General features: G+C 42.1%; 1 protein-coding gene across 5 annotated transcripts in view; it reads left to right on the top strand.

Moving 5' to 3' along the window:
• Positions 1-21,233, top strand: part of Xpo6 (exportin 6) — a 103,347-nt gene that overhangs the window by 35,569 nt on the left and 46,545 nt on the right. For 2 of the 5 annotated variants that reach the window (XM_027948406.3, XM_027948404.3), the window contains exons 5-10: positions 7,668-7,827; positions 10,432-10,509; positions 15,466-15,919; positions 16,016-16,044; positions 18,949-18,982; positions 19,134-19,260. In XM_027948406.3, the coding sequence (XP_027804207.1) occupies positions 7,668-7,827; positions 10,432-10,509; positions 15,466-15,919; positions 16,016-16,044; positions 18,949-18,982; positions 19,134-19,260 (882 nt within the window). The remainder of the gene's footprint in view (positions 1-7,667; positions 7,828-10,431; positions 10,510-15,465; positions 15,920-16,015; positions 16,045-18,948; positions 18,983-19,133; positions 19,261-21,233) is intronic. The other 3 variants (XM_027948408.3, XM_027948407.3, XM_027948409.3) reach the window with 2 other exon arrangements.

Below are 21,233 nucleotides of genomic sequence, written 5' to 3'. Positions count from 1 at the left end.
AGCTGTCAGGGCACATAGGCTCAGTGTTGTTGGGCTTAGGGGTGAGCTGGGGAGGCCGTGGTGGGGTTTCCATGTTTAATTCATAGTACTTTCTTGGGAGGTGATGAGAGGGGAAAAAAACAGACACATTTTCACATTGGAATGATGATGCTCGCATAGAGGGGAGGCAAGAGGGAAGGGGACCTGTAAGGCAGCTGTTGGAGTCTGGCAAGGTTTTCCAGGCCAAGAATGAAGGAAAGGGAATAGTTTTGGGTAGAAGATGGTAACTTCTGTTTGACAGAAAGTACATGTAAGATTTGTGTATTTTAAATAAAACAACAAAAAAGGTGCATTTTTTTTTTTTTTTTCCTGTGTGATATCTAGGAAATGAAGATCTGGGGTTTAGGAGAGAGGTGTGGTTATAGGCAGGATTGGAAGCTGTTAGGGAATAGGTGGGCCCTAAAAGCTAAGGGAGATACTATTGCTTATTTGAATCATGTGATCAAGATGGAAACATTTTCATGTTATTAAGACAGTATTGGGTATATAGGAAATGGACACTAGGTGCTTTTATAGAAATAAAATCCTTTGAAAATTGGCTGTGATCTGAGTGCCTGTAGGTTGGGATTTTTCAGAATGCTGTCTTTTTTTGGGCGGGGTGGTGGTGGTGGGGTGGTGTGGGGGAGAGGTTACCTGGGATTGAATTCAGAGGCACTCAACCACTGAACATCTCCAGCCCTATTTTGTGTGTGTGTGTGTGTGTGTGTGTGGTGCTAGGGATTAAACCCAGGGTCTTGTGCATGTTCACATGCAAGTACTCTATCAAGTGAGCTATATTCCCAGCCCTCCCAGCCCTATTTTGTATTTTATTTAGAGACAGGGTCTTACGGAGTTGCTTAGAACCTTGCTTTTGCCGATTCTGGCTTTGAACTTGTGATCCTCCTACCTCTGCCTCCTGAACCACTGGGGTTACAGGCATGCGCCACTGCGCCTGGCCCAGAACACTATCTTTTTCTGATGTTTTCCTGCTTTCCCTACAAATCATTTGAATGATGCATCAATTTAAAAACATTTGGTATCCATTATGGCTTCTCTTAGATTGCCTCAAGAGTGACCTGAGAATTCTTTATTTAGTTTTGTTTTGTTCTATATGATTCATTTACCTTGAGACTTGTTGGATTATAATGCACAGAAGAGTGATGCACTTATTCAGAAAACTGCTTATTGAGCACCTGCCATGTGCTAACCAAGTATGTGGTAGGAGTATAGTAATGAATAGATGTAGTCTTCCCCTTTATTCTTGGGATATGACCCAAGGTTCCTAACGAAAGGTTGAATCACTGGTAGTATTAGGCCCTAGATGTTACTGTGTGTATTCCTCTACACACATGCTTATGAGAAGGTTTAATTTATAAATCAGGTACAGCAAGAGATGAGTAACAATAACTAATAATAAAATAGAGCAGTTATAACAATGTATTGTAAAAAAATTATGTGGTCTCTTCCCCATCAGAATCTTCCTATACGTCTACGTTTTCTTTTTTAAAAACTTATTTATTTATTTATTTATTTATAGCAGTAGAATGCATTAGAATTCTTATTACGTATGTAGAGCTCAATTTTTCATATCTCTGGTTGTATATATAGTATACTCACACCAATTCGTGTCTTCATACATGTACTTTGGATAATAATGATCATCACATTCAACCATCATTAATTTCCCCATGCCCCCTCCCTTCCCCTCTTACCCCTCTGCCCTGTCTAGAGTTCGTCTATTCCTCCCATGCTCTCTCTCCCTATTCCACTATGAATCAGTTTCCTTATATCAAAGAAAACATTCGGCATTTGTTTTTTTGGAATTGACTAACTTCACTTAGCATTATCTTCTTCAATGCCATCCATCTACCTGCTAACGCCATGATTTTATTCTCTTTTATTGCTGAGTAAAATTCCATTGATTATATATGCCACATTTTTTTTATCCATTCATCTACTGAAGGGCATCTAGGTTGGCTCCACAGTTCAGCTATTGTGAATTGTGCTGCTATAAACATTGATGTGGCTGTGTCCCTGTAGTATGCTGTTTTTAAGTCCTTTGGGTATAGTCTGTTGAGGGCCACATCCGAGTCGGGATGACGCATGGCATTTTTGCCAGAAGTAGTGGTTGAGAGGTGACGTTAGCGAGCCAGTAAGATGATGAGTTCCCGTTGAGTTCCGCTTGAGCTCTCCCGGGGATTCCCAGAGAGCGTGGCGTTCGGGAGAGTTCGCGGGGGGGGGGGGGGGGGGGGGGGGGGGATCGTATGTGGAGTGTGCTGGTGGAGTTCAGAAATAAAGTTTGTTCCTGCTTCAGTGGCTCATGATTTGTGCCCAGCCAGACTCCGGCAGTAGTCCAAGGAGAGGGATAGCTGGGTCAAATGGTGGTTCCATTCCCAGATTTCCAAGGAAACTCCAAACTGCTTTCCATATTGGCTGCACCAATTTGCAGTCCCACCAGCAATGTATGAGTGTGCCTTTTTCCCCACATCCTCGCCAACACTTAATGTTGTTTGTCTTCATAATAGCTGCCATTCTGACTGGAATGAGATGGTATCTTAGAGTAGTTTTGATTTGCATTTCTCTAATTGCTAGAGATGATGGACATTTTTCATATATTTGTTGATTGATTGAATATCCTCTTCTGAGAAGTGTCTGTTCAGGTCCTTGGCCCATTTGTTGATTGGGTTATTGGTTTTTTCGGTGCTTAGCTTTTTGAGTTCTTTGTATACTCTAGAGATTAGTGCTCTATCTGATGTGTGAGGGGTAAAAATTTGCTCCCAGGATGTAGGCTCTCTATTCACCTCACAGATTGTTTCTTTTGCTAAGAAGAAACTTTTTAGTTGAGTCCATCCCATTTATTGATTCTTGATTTTAATTCTTGTGCCACAGGAGTCTTATTAAGGAAGTTGGGTCCTCATCCCACAGGATGAAGATTAGGGCCTGCTTTTTCTTCTATTAGACGCAGGCTCTCGGGTTGTATTCCAGGAGGCTTCTTTCTCTTTGGCAGATATGGCTAAGAGAAGTGTACTGTCCTTGCACCTTATTTCACTAATAAGTGAAATAAGGGTTGAAATAAGGGTTCTTTGAACATCACTGAAGTGCCAAGACTGTTGATCTGCTGATTGAGGTGGCTACTCTGCCTAATGGGATACACTGGACAAGGGAGGACTCATATCTAATGTGGATTGGAGCAGGATTCCGAGATTTATCACATGACTCAGAAGGGCTTATTGTTTAAAACTTAGCTGTTTGTTTCTGGAATTTCTGTTTAATTTTTTTAGACCATGGTTGACTATGGGTAACTTCAACCTCAGGAACTGAAACTGTGACAAAGGGGGTACTTCATTCGAAGTACTTGCCATTAGGGAGTTTAGATTTTTGAGGTGGGAACTGCAGCAAACCATAGCAAGTGAATACCGTGAGGTAGTTATAAGTATCGTGAAGAAAACTGAATCCAGGGTGGGCGAAGAGACTCTCGGGGGTGTTATTTAGATGGGATGCTCTTGGACACACAGTTGAGTAGAAACCTGAGCGGAAGTGTTGGAGTGGGCCATGTGGGTATCTAGGGGAATAGTGTTAGGAGCAGAAGGAATCGCAAGTGCCAGGAGCCTGCGGAATAGCGGGACGCTGGAGAGCCCGGAGTGCTGGAGGTAGGCGACAAGGTCCTGGCTGCTACACTTGCCTTCCTGCCCAGTTGAGGACAGTATGATAACTTCATGGCTCCTAGGGGGGAGCCAGGGAAGCCTGCTGGGCGTCTTAAGTGAGTTGATTCCTGGTTTGTCTATGTCTTGGAGAAGCAGCGAGGAATGTCAGGTGGAGACCTGAATCCTGGTGGAGGCCGGCTAGGAGGAGCTGTTTCTGCCCTGGTGGGATTGGTTCTGTGGATGAAGCCTGGAGCATAATGTCCTGTCTTTTCTCTCTCTCTCTCTGTCTTTCATAACCAGGGATTAAACCTAGGGGTGCTCAACCACTGAGCCACATCCACAGCCCTTTTATTAATTTTGAAATTTTGAGACAGGGACTCTCATTAAGTTACTGAGGGCCTTGCTGAGTTGCTGGGTTGCTGACTTTGAGGCACAAGGATCCTTGAAGCCTAATTATTTCTAACATATGAGAATCTAAAAGAACATTTTTAGTTGAAACACTCATAGAGGTTTAGAAAGATTGGTTGTGTTCTGTGCTCCGCAATTACCCACTTTGTACTTGTTCAAAAACAGCTCCTTTTGCCTGAAGCCTTCGTGACTTTGAAACCACAGATTGTGGAAGGAACACTGGACCGGGAGGCCGAGGGATGAGTTCCTTGTCCTTTGCTGTGTAAGTCATCTCCGACTGCAGCAACCCCGAGCCTCCGTTTTCTTCTTTGTAAAGTGAAAGGGCTGGACTAAGCAGTGTTTAAAATCCTTTGTAATTATATTATTTCCTACTTCTAATTTATCCATGCAATCAAGTCAGTGTATGGAAGCCAGGTCAGGAGTGATGCATGCTCAGTTGCTGACAGTTTTGATAATGATAATAAATTAAACCTTTTCTCCAGTTACTGGTAAACAAGAGCAAACTGGTTCTAGAACAGAGCTAACTCTGACAGGATCCTGAGAGTAAAACATATAAGAGGTTTTTTGGTTCTTTTCTGCTGTGTTCTGTTTGCAGCCTAGGTGCCTAGATTTGTCTTTTTAAGAAACTCTTGACACTAGACTGGGAATCTGTGCAGTTTGTTATAATTGTGGCAAATATAATACCAGGCAGAGAGTTGATTCAGGGTCACAGCATCAAAACTTCTGTGGTTGGTTATATTCTTTCTAGGCCACTGGAGAAGGGAGTAATTGAAGTTGGAACTGACCTCAGTTCTCCTTCCCCATCCCACCCCCTGCACCAGCACACACAGGACACCTTTCTAGAATCTGTTCTCAAGATTCCAGAAGTCTGCAGAGGCCAACCAAACCTTTGGTCACATTGTGCCTGGGTACAGATAATTAAGGGACAAGCAGCACAGGAAAGAATAGCTCGCTCTTCTGTTTGTTTCTGGTTGTGTAATCAAAACTGTTAAACCTTTTAGAAGTTCACTAGAAATCTGATCTTGATCTTCCCTAAACATACTTACTTGTTAAAAATCAGTTGCAGAGGGCTGGGGATGTGGCTCAAGTGGTAGCGCGCTCGCCTGGCATGCGTGCAGCCGGGTTCGATCCTCAGAACCACATACAAACAAAGATGTTGTGTCCGCCGAGAACTGAAAAATAAATATTAAAAATTCTCTCTCTCTTTCTCTTAAAAAAAATCAGTTTCAGAGATTACAGTGTTGTGAGCTTAAATTATATATGTGAAGATGACGAAGGGAAGCATTTTAATAAAGTTTTTTGGATATAAAGTTAATGAGAAGAAAATTTACAAGTATTCAAGCTCTTTTTTTTTTTTTTTTTAAGTAAAGAATGACTTTTTCTAGCATGTTTGAGGCCCCAGGTTTGATTCCCAGTACTGCCCCCCCCATAAAAACAACAAAACCCCAAACCCACAAAAACCGAAACAATAGCAACCCAAACCAGGAAGCAGCCAGGAAGAAGAATGACTGTTTTTTCATCAGGCTTCTTGCCTTGCCTCTTCCTTCCCCTAAATGATGAGAGAAGGGAGAGCTTTATGGGACATTTCCCATTTTGTAGGATTTTCTTTTCTCTCCCCCCAGGAGCACAGAAGCATTAACTGTCTATAGGAAAGTACATAGTGCCAAAGGAAGCAGTTGGCAACACAAGTCCTTCCCAGCTCAGAAAGTAGGGCTGAGGGCTTGGGGGAAAGTAGGGGCCAAAAGAGGAAGAAGAGAAAGGAAATAAAGGGGAAAGGAATGGCAGCTTTTATCTGGAGCAGAGATTGGTAACCCAGAGGTCTCCTGAAGAGGGCCAGTTCTACTCCGCGGTGAAAAATGTGTAGGGGCAAGTTTCCTGTTCCTCTAGTGTGTGATTTGATTTTAAGTTAGTGTTAGAAATAGTTCAGCTTTGTAGGAAAATGAAGAGAAAAATTGCAGAGGTGGTAGCACTCTACAGAGCTGCCTGTCACAGAGCTGTAGCACACGGCTGGTGGTTGCTGGCCTCACAGGGTGCTGTCTTTGTGAGCAGGTGGAGTTTTCTTATGGTTCCTCTGGAGAGTGCTTTTCCTACTTTTTGGAGATGAGATTTTCCTTAGATGTGATGGGAAGAGTTTTCAAGGGAAAGGAAGGTGCCCCTGCAGTTTTTGAATGAAGAACATCTGGTTTGTGGGTGCACTTCCTGAGCCTATGTTTCGTAGCTTGAGTAAGGAACTTATGTGTGCCAGGGAATGAACCACATGTAAAGTTCATGATGACTAAAGGAAAAGTGAAGTTCTCCTTAAATTGTTTGCTTTTAATAGATTGTAGATATAACTCAGCAGAGAACGTGAGTGGCAACTTGAGCTTACTTTGATCATTTCTGGAAACTAGGAAATAAACACAATAATAATGTTCTGAATTTTGTGAAAATGATTAGGAAGATATGTGACCTTTTTTTCCTATCTTTTATTTAATTAGACTTATGGTAGAATATAGAAAAAGCAACTTAATTCCCTACATAATTATTTGCAAAACTATAACCATAATCATAGTTTAATGACACGTATGTGTGTTGCTGCTTTGCCATGTTTAATCTTGAATTTTCCTGAAGCATGCAAAGCTTAAGAATGTAAAGTTTACTTAACAACCTGAATGTTGAAAAGAAAGCACAAATTAATTTACACATATTTTAATCACTAATATGCAAAATATAGTTACCACTAATATATACAGTGATGTGCCATTTAACAACAGGCACATTATGAAAAATGCATTGTTAGTGTGTCTTACACACCACTGGGTGGTGTAGCCTACTACATATCTGGCTGTGTGGTGTGACTTGTTGCTGCTTTTTGCAAACCTGAGCAGCCTGATACTAGACTCCCAAATACTCTAGGCACTGTTAACACAGTGGTGGATGTTTGTGTATTTTTAGTGTATTTAACATTGAAAATATGCAGTAAAAATGCAGGATGATAGGAATTTTTCAGCTCTGTTGTAATCTTATAAGACCACTGTAGAGTATGTGGTCTGTCCTTGAAGGAGATGTCAGTACTCTGTGTGCTCCGTGTGTGTGTGTGTGTGTGTGTGTGTGTGTGTGTAATTAGGTCATTAGGCAAAGAGTAACAAGGCTCTGTTGGGAGTTGGAACTTGTATAAAAATTGTCATGTTATATGTGAGAGCATACTGTCTGGTTGTCTAGTTTTTAAGTTCATGGTATTAGATTTTTGTACTTAAAGTAAGGGAATTTTTTTTTCTTTTTTTCATTTTATTGTACTTCAATTTTACTTCAATAAAGCTATGGGGGAAAAAAGTAAGACAATTTTTTTGTGTTTGTTTTTGCGGTACTGGGTATTGAACCCAGGGCTTTCCATGTGCTAGGCAAGAGGTCTACCACTGAGCTACACACCCAGGCTGGTAAGAATATATTTTGAATGGTTAGTAAGGCTATATAAATTGTTCTTAAATTGTTTTTGTAGTGTTGATTTATGTAGCCTATTCATGTAAGATCAAACATGTACAAAGATACTACCCAGGTTTGGTGCTATGAAGTCCTCTTTGTGCCCGACGCTGCTCAGAATTTGTTTTTTCTTACTAGTTGATCCAGTCACCTGTGACAACCCCCCTTGGGCTGATCATGTTGAAGACAACTTCGGAAGAGCTAGCTTGTCCCCGCGAGGATCTTAGCGTGGCTCGGAAGGAGGAGTTGCGGAAGCTGCTGCTGGACCAGGTGCAGACGGTGCTCGGGCTCCTGACAGGTGAGCAGTTTGGCACCCATGGACAGGGGTCTGCCAAGATAGGCAGAACTCAGGCCTTTGAACTGTTCCTGAACTGAGCATAAAAGTGTAAAGAATATAGTGCTGCTCTCCCAGCCCAGTGTCTGGCACGAGATAGGACTACAAATAGATTTGTAACTTAATTTTCTTATAGTCTTGATTGATCCTCACCATTCCTGTGATTAGCAAGGTAGAGTCCAAGTCATGGAATTTGATTGAAATACTGATACTGTAGTGTAAGGTGGGTGGCAAGCACTTTATTTAAAATGATTTGAATTTAAGATCAGGAGAATTTGCAGGAATAAGTCGATATGAAAATTTCCCATTCTTTATTGGGAGGTGAGATGAGACGTGGAATCAGCCCCCGTGCCCTGAGGTGTATGTAGCTTCTCACCTTGTCTGTTCAGTTAGAGCCTCATGATATGTGAAGGATGAGAGTAAACAGGAAGCAAGCCACCCAGCGAGGCAGGCGGGTGCAGGGAGAGTAGAGCACAGGAGTACCAACGGCCGGGTGCCTGCTCAGTGTGCAGGGGGTGTGCCGTGCCAGCCCAGGTCCCGAATGTCCGGGGCCAGGCTCACTACTTGAAGGAGTGCTGTAGTCAGAAGAGATCTAGTCTCCAACTCCTCTGCTCTAGGTTTTCTGTATGTTTAGGATTTCTTTCTTTCCTATGTCCTCTTAAGTGCTTGGCATGTGTGGGCACTTAAATTATTGATACTATGATTGAGAGTGAATTCATCATTTTCCCCTCAACATTTCCCTAGATCCCAGGTGGAAGCTCAAGCGTAGACCATCCACTCAGAGCACACTAGGTGCTCAGTTGATAGTTAGGGACCTCATATTAATAGCTCTGTTTCCTGTGCCTACCAGCATTTTAAATATTTTAAGACTTGAGATATAATTCACATTTCATAACTTTCATCATTTTAAAATGCAGCAGTCAAGTGGTTTTCATATACTCATAGGTTGCGCAGCCTATCACCACTAACTGCAGAACAGTTTCCTCATCCCAGAAAGACACCCTGTACCCATCAGTAGCCACTCCCTGGTCCCTCTTCCCATTCCCTGGAAACCAAGACTCTCCTATCTGTGTGTGGATTTGCCTATCTTAGACTTTTCTTAAAATAGAATCATAATATACAATTTTTTGTGTCTTTTTGTGTCAGGTTTCTTTCATTTAACATCTTTTCAAGATTTATCCATGTTGTAACATGGATTGATATTGTGGGGACAAAATATTTTCATAAGCCTCTATGAAAATCTCTTGTGCCAGGTTCTGTAGGTACACAGAGAATAAGAAGTTCTTGCCCTCATTGGGGAGAGGCAAGGAAACAGGTAAAACAGTGTCTTGGGGTGAAGAGGTGTGTTCCATGTGCAGGCACCACTGAGCAGGCAGGTAGTCTTCCTGGAGAAGGTGACAGCTGAGTAGAATTCTGAGGGCCAGCCAGGTGGCAGTTCGCCTGGAGGAAAGGTCAACTTGGGATTTGGAAGAGGAGTGCAGGTCAGAAGTTGAGAAAGAAAGAAGACACCTGTTTAAGGAACAGCAGGTGGTCTGGGCAGTGCATGTGTGCATGTGGGCTGGGCTGCAGGCGGGGTCTGAGGGCTGGGCCAGAGGGGTGAGCAGAGGCCTGTTTGTAGGTGAGGAATGTATGAGGATTAGTGACAGGTTTGGGGATGGAAGAAAAATTGAATCTGGGACATCCAGGAAGCAAATGGACCTGCAGGACTGTGAGTGAATGGCTGGCCTTTTTCTAAATCCCTGCCAGGACTGGGAGTCGGTGAATATAGTTTGGGATGAGTTTTGGCCTGAGAAACTCTACAGGGTTTTGTTGAAGCCGTGACTGTGGGTGAGCTACTCCAGCTGAGAGGGTGAAAGGAGAGGAAAGAGGGCCAACGAGAGAAGCTGAGAAAGACAGGTAGTATCGTGATGGATGGCAGAGCATCGTAGAGATGGTGAAAGAGGTGGAGTCTTATTTAAAGAAACCAAGAAAATCCAGAAAAGGATGGCATCATGGGGCTCAGAGAAGAGTTTGGGCAGCGCCCAGAACACCATGGAGTTGTGAAGGAGGATGAGGTTTAAAGCAGCCCCGAGAGGACACAGCAGCCAGCTGGCCTGGGCACGAGCAGAGCTGGGGGAGACAGTGGGGAGAGCCACAGGCCAGCAGAGATCCTGAATGAGGACCGCGCTCTTCCAGAAGGCGGCTGGAGGTGAAGCAGAGAGGTGCAGCCATTAGCTAGAGGGGCCATGTGGCTGAGAGCTGGCTGTTTAAACACTGATGGTTGATTATAAAGGTATCAATAACTCACAACAAATAACTTTTTTTTAAAAAAAATTTTAGTCCTGAGGATTTAACCCAGGGGTGCTTTACCACTGCGCTACATCCCTAGCCCTTTTTTATTTTTTATTTTGAGGCAGGGTCTAAGTTGCTGAGGCTGGCCTCAAGCTTATGACCCTCCTGCTGCAACCTCCCAAGTCACTAGGATTACAGTCGTGTGTCACTGTGCCTGGCTTCAATAAATCACTTTTTAAAATTTGATTTTTATGTGCTGGATTTTATATCTCAAACTCAGCTTCTCTTTTCTTATAGGTATCTTGGAGACTGTCTGGGACAAACACAGTGTTACTGCTGCCACTCCACCACCATCCCCGACCTCAGGAGAAAGTGGTATGGGCTGTGTCCAGCTACAGCATTTCTGTCTTTAAACACGGTCAGGCGTCTCTCAGGGCCACGTACAGACGCTTGTTCTTTCCTAAGCTATTTTTGTTTTCCTTCCCCCGCTATCTGAGTGGCTAGCTTTCTGTTTTCATAGGTGCATGTGCTGTTTAATATAATATTTTTGAAAAGCACTTCTTCCTTGTCCATCATGCACATGGCGTCTCTGATCTTCTGTCATTCACCTCTGTTTCTGTCAGGTTTAACTGCTGCCCCTCCTAGTTGGTGGCCATCTTTGTTTTTCCTCTTTTTCTCAAATTGTATTGCTGTGTTGCTTGTGCTGAGGTTGACATGAGCCTGAGGGCTTTAAAGATCTGCTCCCCCTTCTGTAGGGTGGAGGCAGCCCGAAGGGGACGATGTAGGAATGTGGAGCACTGTCTTCCCCCTTGGACCAGGGCAGAAGTCATGTTGGCCAGGATAGATTGGGGAGCAGTGTGCAGTAGTCAGTGCTGAATTTACATCGGTTAAGAATAATTCAATCAAGCCTGGGTGTATTAGCATTGGTTATTAAATACTTCATGGGTAGGTAGTAATTGTCCACAGTTATATCTGTTTCAAAAGTCATCTAAATATCTGCTTCAGAAGCCATTGAGTACTTTCAAGTATGGATAGAAAGAGGAAATTGTGTATGAGCAGGAACTTTTAGTTTGTAAATGCTTCTGTTTACACTAAATATCACAGATGCTTTTCAAGTAAAGTACATCCTGTGAATTGGCACATATTTCTTCCTCTACTGTAAAAGTTGATGTGGCTAATGAGAAGTATTTCCACATCTTTCTCTCTTACCCCAGGGAAATGGACTGTTGAATGCAGACGTCTCTAAGCTCAGGCTGTTTTGTATAGCCTGTTGCTGATAATGTAGAAATTGAAGTTCTTTCAGTTATTGGAGAAATGAAAACATTCCATGAATTTTGAGGCTGCTGATAGTACTGTATCTCAAATTGCATTTATCGTACTTGGATTAAAAACTGTTAGATATTTATTAGACTACTTGATTAAAAACTATTACAGAGAGTCCTAGAGTATATTAAAAGCCCATGGGAATTTCAGCTTTATTTGTACTTGGTGGCAAACCCAATAAAAGTTGGGTGTTTGAAGTGGCTCAGCATATTTGTATTTTGAAGTGTTTGAAGGATTAAAGAAAAATTTGTAAATGATGTATAGATTTGATTTTGTGATTGGACAGATACTTTGTAGCATCCTATTATTTGCCTACTATATTTGGGGGGATATGGGGGAGTTACCGGAAATTGAACCACTAAGCCACATCCCCACCCCTATTTTGTATTTTGTTTAGAGACAGGGTCTCACTGAGTTGCTTAGTGCCTCACCATTGCTGAGGCTGGCTTTGAACTCATGATCCTCCTGCCTCAGCCTCCCAAGCCACTGGGATTACAGGCATGTGCCACTGTGCCTGGCTTGCCTAGTTTTAAGTTTGTCCTTTAATTGTGGTTTGCAAAGATTAGTTATTTGGAATTAGATTTGTCTATAGGTAATGCAGTACTAGTCTAGCATCTAGTTTAAGTTAGCCTCAGCTGTTTACTGCAGTAAAATTTAATTGTTTTTCTGAACTCATTTTCCATTACCAAGAGCTGTGTTTTACTTGGCTTTGTTCAGGTATGTTCTGAGCTAACTCCATTTATATTCTGATAGACTTGATTTTCCTTGGGGTCCAGTTGGGGAATATCAGATCTTACAAATCAGAAATATGTGTTTGTCTGTTTTATGGGTTGCATAGGTTATGTTTATGAGTTTAGGTGAAGTAACCTGACACTTTGTATTATAAAACCTAAACACATTGGTGCCTGCTTCTTGGGAATTGCCATTTAGATGCTATTCAATTTTTTGAAGTCCTGAATTTTGGTATTTGAGAAAAAGCTAAATAAATTGAGACTTTTTTTGGTGGGGAGTGGGGATCGCAGGGAGTTAAGTAAGCTGGTTTACTTCCTCTTTTTTTGTTTTTGAAGAACTGCATGTTCATTTGTTAAGTTTCTTCTCTTTGTAATTGTACATGAGGTCATCAGAGCTTGCTCCATTATTTGCACAGTGCTGATGATTTAATCAACATTTATTTTGCTGCTTTTACTCAACTATCTTTGTGCACTTAAGACACCAAGTAAAATTTCCTGAAAACTCTTTCTTTAGCAATCTTAACCCCATAAACTCAATTTTGTAGAGGAAATTCATTCTGAGAAACTCCAATGCCAGAAAATAAACCAAACTAATTCCTTAGCGCACCCCATGGGCAGTGCCGCTGGATGTACACTGTTCTGCCTGAAGTCTGTCACTCACAGTCAGATTTAGGAGCCTCCTCAGGCTTTTGGTCCTCCTGCCCCACCCCCGGGTGCTGGGGATTGTACCCAGTGCTGTACCGTATACTTATCAGTCATCTACCGTGCCCTTTCTTTTGGTATAATTTTCTGTTTGTCACTGTCAAAGAAGAAAGACCCGCAACAGCTACTCTAGGCCTGGATGTAGAAAAAGATTTGAAGGCCACGTATGGTTCGTTTCTCAGTCGTTCCCCTCCTGAGCCTCCTCCAATGCTTGCCCAGACTGCTGTGGAGCAGCTGGTGGTTCATCTCTCTCATTTACAACCAAGGGAACTGGGGCTTCTGGAGGAAACTTGTGGAGATGACAAGTCTCGTGAGTGGTGGAACTGACTGAGTGAGTGCTAGAACATTGTCCCAAAGTCTGGGCACACAGTCTGCCTCTTAACTTCGGCCTTCTTAGTCACTATCACCGCTACTGGTGGCATCCTCCTTCCCCTGGTTTGAGTCCTAGCCTTGCTACTTACTGTGTGACCTTAATTTGATCTTTTTACCTTCTCTGACCATTGATGTCCTCAGCTGTAAAAAGAGATTAACTACCTCTGAGGATGAATGGAGGAGGAAGATGTGGATAGTGTTTCCCACCCAGGACGGCCGTTCCTTCCTACTGCACTTTTGTGGCTGGTGCCTCTTAGTCTCCTCTTGGCTGTGTCTCTTCCTGTTTGGACAGATGACTCTTCCCAGTCACATTTGCAAATCTTTTCACTTATCCCATATAAACTACCTGTAGAAAGATGAGACTCAGGAGGGTCACCCACAACTCCTTGTGATCCCATGTTCTTCTCCTAGGGGCTCCTTGAATAGAGTCTTCCCTTACTTTATTGAGTTGAGGCTACAGTTACAGTAGTGGTTCTTAGCTGGGATGTTTCGCCCCACAGGGAACATTTGACGGCATCTGGAGAAGTTTTTGGTTAACACAACTGGAGAAATGCTGCTGGCATCTAGGTCACGGAGGCCGGGATGCTGCTGAAGAGGCCTAGATGAGAAACATGTTAAAATGTTCTTTTTTTTTTTTTTGAGGGGATTAAAAGAAAGCAAACAAACCACAGATCATCTCTATCTAAACAATTTTTACTTTTTTACCTTGCATGATTCCATTGTATCTTTGTTCTTGTGCATATAGTTGCAGTTATGGCATATACAGTTTATTTTATGTATGATTTTAAATCCTGCATATTTTTCTGCATTATTACCTTTCTCACTATTCTTTTTTTCCTAGGTAAATAATCTTTCTAGTTGACAAGTATTTTGGAAAGGACATTGGCTTTGGAGCCAGACCTGATTTCAGTTTCATTTTTCTGTCTTATTGGCCGAGGGACTAGATGGAACACTTGATCCATCTAAGCCTAGGCTATCCTAACAGTTCCTAATCATAGCTATTAATAATTTTTACCTTACAGCTATTAAAATGAGAATTGGCATTAAAGGAGAATGAGAACACACATGTAAAGTTGTCAGCATGGGGCTGCCGGGCCAAGCAAATAATAACACAAATGGGAGCTATTAGAAATCCCTTCCTGAGAAAATTTTTTTGAGCCCACAGAATAGGGACAATTTTTAAATCTACTTTTAACTAGGAAATTAAGCCCTGTTATTAAAAAATAACAGCCCTCATGTAATGGCTGAGGAGATTAGGGTCAGACTGAGAAAGGTTAACTTACTTGTTTATATTAAAAACTAAAGTAGAAGTTCTTGACAGGTCTGGGCACCTTTGGAGGTCCCCCTTCCCCCTTTTTGGAAGGTCCCACAGGTCAGTTGTATATCCACAGAAATCCTAAGACATTGTCATTTAGTCCCATTCTCTTACCACAAAATAATAAAATGTTCAGATTCTACATGGATGTGAGCCTCACATGTGCTAGGTGAGCGCTCTACCACTGAGCCACAACCCCAACCCCAAAGTAACTTCTTAATAGGGATCCCTTGACACAGTGCCCATGCTCCTGCCAGTGAACATTCTTCTATCCCTTCCTCATCCTCTGAATTCAGCATTCTCCAACATTCTTATTTTTCTCACTTTCCTTTTAATTTGTGTTTTCTGATTTTTAATTTGTTATCTGTATGCTGGTTTTCCTTTTGTATTTCTTCTCCTGAAAATTGTCTCTTAACATGCATTGACTGTCTTTGTATTGGGGTGGTACTTACTAATGTGCAGCATTTTCCCTTCCCTCCTTCCTTCCCCCACTCCTTTCCTTCCTCCCTCCTTCCTTCCTTCCTTCCCCGGGGATTGAACTCAGGGGTACGCAGCCCTGTTTTGCATGTTATTTAGAGACAGGGTCTCACTGAGTTGCTTAGCGTCTCCCCATTGCTGAGGCTGACTTTGAACTCGTGATCCTCCTTTCTCAGTCTCATGAGCTGCTGGGATTACAGGCCTGTGCACTGTGCCCAGTGCAGCATTTTTCTTGTACATTAAAATAGATTTAGATTTAAAGTAGAAATAGATTTTAGTCGTCCTTGGTATTAGACATTTTGACCATCTTCTTGTAGTCTTTATCTGCCTGGTCACATTTCTTTCATGTTTTTCATTGATTATTAAGAGATTTGATACTGGATGTTGTAAAAACCTTTTTTAAATTTTTAGGTGACTTACTGAGTAACCTGTTGCAAAGTCCTAGTTCAGCCAAACTGTTGAATCAGCCAATTCCCATCCTCGATGCGGAGAGTGAGTATATCTGTTCCCTGGCCTTGGAGTGCCTGGCCCACCTCTTCAGTTGGATTCCTCTGTCTGCCAGCATCACCCCGTCCCTCCTCACCACCATCTTCCATTTTGCGCGCTTTGGCTGTGACATCCGGGCCAGAAAGATGGCATCAGTGAATGGTAGCAGCCAGAACTGTGTTTTGGGTCAGGAGCGCGGCCGGCTAGGGGTCCTGGCCATGTCCTGCATCAATGAACTCATGTCCAAGAACTGTGTGCCTATGGAGTTCGAGGAGTACTTACTGCGTATGTTCCAGCAGACTTTCTACCTCCTGCAGAAAATCACCAAGGATAGCAATGCCCACACAGTGAAGAGCAGGCTAGAAGAGCTCGATGAGAGGTAATGGAAACAGGTGTGAGTGGGTTGTGTCCTGAGAAAGGGCCTTGGCTGTTTAGCATGCTGTGCCGCAGTGTCTGTAATCCCCTTTGATTTCAGAATGTGGGCTCCTGGTGAGGACCAGAAAGGTAGGTGTGTACAGTAAGTCCCAGATGAGCTGGAAGGGCTAGGGTGGTCCAGGGCAATGAGATGACATGAAAAGTGATGGTGGATGGTGTAGGTTGTTGTTTTTTCTTTCCCATCCATTTCCTGTCTTCCCTCCACCACTCTTCCCCCTCTCCCTCACTATTTGCCTGCAGGTCTGAGGTGGTACAGGAACTGACTCTGCTGCTCCTGCGTAGGCAAGAACAGGAGAAGAGGTCCGGGAGGTACAGGAGTCACAGTCGCCCTTTCCCACGGGGTGTTGCTTGTCAGTTTTTACTCTTTGACTTTTTCCAAGTGAACATCTTGCAGTGTAAATGTACCAAGGATTACTATTATTGTGAGTTTTACCCAAATGACAGGTGCTCATCAAATGATAGGAGAGATGGTAATGTGAGTCCAAGTTAATGTGGAGCACATCTATTTTGCTTTGTTATGATTCCCTGGAATGGAGCCCAAGATTGCCCAGGCCCATTTTTCTTAAAATATTTTAAAAGATGACTTCATCACAGTAGTCAGAGGCAGTGATCATTATTTATTTCCTTTGCAGATGATGTCATTTATGTATCTTACAACTTGCATTAACCCGATGCCATTGCTGCATAAACACAAGGGGAATTGGAAACATATTATGAACAATCCTGTTGACTGTTCAGAAACATCCAAGCTGATAAATTGTATTGAATTAGAAAATATAACTTGCCTGACAGTAAAAGTTGTTAATATCTTAATGAGTTTTCCTTGGACTGTGTGTTGTTATTAAGCTATAACAGAATTAAGCTATTTCCTTTTTCTTAAAGTAGCAGAATATAAAGGTAATTGCCTAAAGTGAAAAGATTTATGCTTTTGAAATCAGACAATCAGACACTTTTTTAATGTTTCTATTTAAAAAATTGATAACGTATGATTATTTTGGTTTGGTTCATTGTAAACAAGGTTTGTGTGGCATTTGCTTTGTATAAATACAGAAACTCATGGTATGGTATATTTTTTCATGACTTAATGGTAACTTTCTATAAGAACACAAAGGTTTTAGTATTCACACAATTTCATCTCCTTTCTAGTTTTGGTTAAGAAAGTCTGTCTTGTCTTCATATGTTAATAAAATGTAGCTGCTTGTACCAACCATCAGTATCAGTTGTTTTGACTTTTCCTTGAGGCACAACACAGTCCCATGCACTGTTATGCCTTAGTCCAGATGGTATAGAAATGTCTTCATGGATTATCTGTGTACTGATTTTGTTCCACGTAACTTCTGTGCTCTTGGTTTCATATTTTAATCCTATGCTTCCTCTTGCCCTGTGAAAGCTGAGAGGTACCTGGAGGCAGAAAGGTGACATAAATAATGCTGTGTGCTTGTTTCTGGTTCTGGGGTCCCTTGTACTAATTCTAAACAGCTCTGTCCGTCCTCAGTTGTTTAGGAGCTGCTTAACCGGGTCCTTGGCTTCTCTCATCCTCTATTGCCTCCCCCTCCTAACTTCCTACTGTTCATTAGCACCTGTACCAGAAGGTGGGCAAGGGAAAGAAAATGAGGTGAAATCAAACCTATAGTTTAAATACTGAGCAGCCTTGTTTGTAATTTTTAAAAAATTGGGTTGGACAGTAAAATAAAATTGAGATTGCTGGATATCTTACCCATGCTTCTCTTTGGTCTTTTATGGGTGATAGGAAATTGAGTACATTTTACTAAAGAGCAGTAAACTGGGTGACTTTGAAGATCATGTAAAAATATAATGTAATAAACATGTTGAGTGAGGAATGAGGGGTCTGCACCCGTGAGTGTTAGTGATTGGAGACATCAGAGAGCAGTCTCCCTGTACTTTGCTGTCTTTCAGCCATTTAGTGCATGTTTCCAAGTGTTTGACTCCTTGGTATACAGAAATAGCCATTCTCTTTATCCGATCAAAATCACATATTTTCAAAAAAGCTGAGAATAAGCTCATGTGTCTGTGAGCTGGCTGAGTAGAAGTCATACAGGCAGTTGGCCACCCTCGTGGAGATAGGTCCTGCGAATGGCATGGGACATTTTATTTCTGGACCAGTTTTGCTCTCTGAGGAGTAATTGCCTTTTCACCTTTATTATTTCACACCTCTCTTTTAAAAAACAGCTTTTGCAGGTATGAGTTTCAGAATTGCTTTTAGACATTAATTTTTGGCTAAGGCCTATTATGTTCTTACTTTTTTGTTGGTCTCTGAAATGTGATTTTTGGAGGTATGTCCATCTCATTTTCTAATCACCTTTTGGTATCGAGGGGCTTAAAATGACAGTTTCTGAAATGTGAGAGTGATGATGTGCTGTGTATTTAATAACAAAAATCTCTTATCCTTGCAGCTGTGACCCACACTCTTCTGTGAAATGATTTTGTGAATACAAATGAGTTGGGGATTCACTGTGATGTGAAAAGAAAGAGCCCTGGATTGGGAATGACTTTGGCCCGTCTCTGGGCTTCATCTGTCAAATGGAAGTGTCAGACTAAATTGTCCTTGAGCCTTGGCCAGCACAGCCTTCCTTCTTAGAGCTGAAAATCACTTTTAGGGTGGAGTGGGATGTGCTAAGCTTCACTGGCTCCAGGAGCCAGAGGGGGAGACCTGAGTGTTAGGGTGTAGGTCTGAATGTCTTTTGCCTAGATGCCACGCCCTCATGTAGCCTTGTTGTTATGTCTGTAGCACAACCTGTTTTAATATTTTGGCCTCTTGGTACAGAAGACCAGACCTCTAGATTTGCAAGATTGAAATAACACAATAATCTGCCATCAACTTCTGAGCACCATTTCCTTTCATTCTAATTGAGTCTTAATACTAATGAGTGAGGAAATAAGAGAGCACTAGCTCACAGCAAGCCTTGGTGGATGGTGTCTAAGGATTAAAGTTGCTTTTCTGCTATGTTTCAGGTGGTAATGGAATGAAGGGTTGCCTGTCCTGTAGGTAATTGTTGTAGGTCTTTATATTTTTAACTGAAAAAATATATAAATCTATATAGTTCTATACTGAATGAAATTTGGGTTGAATTTAAGTTCTCTTCTGAGGAAGATGGCTAGGTTCATTTGGTCACTTTTTGTCTTCTTGTCTTATCTAGCTACATTGAGAAGTTTACTGACTTTCTGCGGCTCTTTGTAAGTGTTCACCTGAGAAGGATCGAGTCCTACTCCCAGTTCCCGGTGGTAGAGTTTTTGACGCTTTTGTTCAAGTACACGTTTCATCAGGTAAAGCACCAACGTGGCCTTTCCTTGTTCCTTCACGGTGTTTACTCTGTGTGCTCTGTACCAATAAACTAACACCTTAGTCTTTACAGCAGCCTGTGAGGATGGCACTGCTGCTACAGCTCCACTTTACACACACAGAGACCGAGGCACAGGAGTAAGTGTGCTCAGGTCATACAGGCAGCGAGTGGTAGAACCAGGGTTTGGACACACAGTCTGTGCTCTTTACCCCTGTTATGTTAGGGAAGCAGAGTACAGAAAAAGTCTCAAATTAGGGACTTTAATTCCATTCTGTAACTGTCACTAAAATTCCACAGATTATATATGGTGAAGCTCTTGAGTTAAGTTTGTGTGGTATCAAGTTTTTTTTCCTATTCAATAAATATATTTGAGCTCCCATTATATTTTAGGAGCTAGGCATATAAACTTCACTAGCCGCCTTTGCTTTCAATCAGTTGGTAGCCAAGTGACCCAGGTTTTACACACACACACACACACACACACACACACACATACTTTTAAAAATTTTATTGAGGTATAATTTTACATACCCTGGAATTCACTCATTATGATTTGACACTTCATTGAACTGATAGTCACGTAACTGTTACCACAGTCTAGATTTAACGTTTCTGTCACACCTTGTCCCTTTGCTTATTTGTGGGTATGTTTAAAACAAATAAGCTTTCAAATAGAGCATGACACAATACAGAAAAATACATAAATCATGTACAGCTTGATGAATTTTCTCCAAATGAACATGTCCATGGAATTACCACCCAAGTCAGGAATAGAACTTTACCAGCACCCCAGAAATTCCCTCACGACCTTTCCCTGAATCACTCTCCCTCCCTTCTACTTAGAAGTAGCATGGTTCTGGCCTGGATACCACAGGTCAGTTGTGTCTGGTTTAGAATTTCTCTGAAAAGCATATAATGTATGTTTGGTATTTTTTTGTCTGGCATCTGTTTGTTTTTTTTTTAAATATTTATTTCATAGTTGGACACAATACCTTTATTTCACTCAATTATTTTTTACATGGTGCTGAGGATTCAACCCAGGGTCCCACGCGTGGGAGACGAGCACTCTACTGCTGAGCCACAACCCCAGCCCCTGGCATCTGTTTTTTTTTGGGGGGGGGGTGGTGGTGGTGGTGGTACTGGTACTGGTGATTGAACCCAAGGGTGCTCTACCACTAAGCCATGTCCCCATCTTTTTTTTTTTTTTAATATTTACTTTTTAGTTATCGATGGACACAATATCTTTATTTTATTTTTATGTGGTGCTGAGGATCGAAGGCAAACGTTCTACCTCTAAGCCAAATTCCAGCCCCCCAGCCCTTTTTATTTTTTATTTTTTTGGTAGCAGGGTTTGAATTCAGGGACATTTGACTGCTGAGCCCCATCCCCAGCCCTATTTTGTATTTTATTTAGAGACAGGGTCTCACTGAGTTGCTTAGTTAGTGCCTTATTTTTGCTGAGCCTGGCTTTGAACTCATGATTCTCCTCCTGTCTCAGCCTCCCAAGCTGCTGGGATTATAGACATGCGCCACAGCACCCAGCTATTTTTTATTTTGAGACAGGATTTTGCTAATGCTGAGACTGGCCTCGACCTTGCCATCTTCCTGCCTCTGCCTCCCAAGTTCCTAGAATTTAGGCACGTGCCACTGTGCTTGGCTTTCTCTGGCTTTTCTTTTTTGCCCCCGTTCGACATTTTGCATGTGAGCTCCCTCCATGTTGCTTGTAGCAGAGGTTTGGTAGCAGGTTTGAATTCAGGGACATTCTTGCTCATTGTGTTGTGGTAAGCCATTGTCTGAAAATCCATTCCACTGCTGATTTGGCTGCTTCTGGTTATGGATAATTATGAATCCTGCTGCAGTGAGCACTCTTGAATTTGCTTTTTGATGCACATGGGTAGCTCTTTCTGTTTGTGTATACCAGGGATGAGATTGCTGGATCAGAGAGGACGTCTGATTT

Source organism: Marmota flaviventris, chromosome 19 (assembly GCF_047511675.1).
Source record: "Marmota flaviventris isolate mMarFla1 chromosome 19, mMarFla1.hap1, whole genome shotgun sequence".
NCBI classification, from domain to species: domain Eukaryota; kingdom Metazoa; phylum Chordata; class Mammalia; order Rodentia; family Sciuridae; genus Marmota; species Marmota flaviventris.
This window is presented reverse-complemented; position numbering and strand designations above follow the sequence as displayed.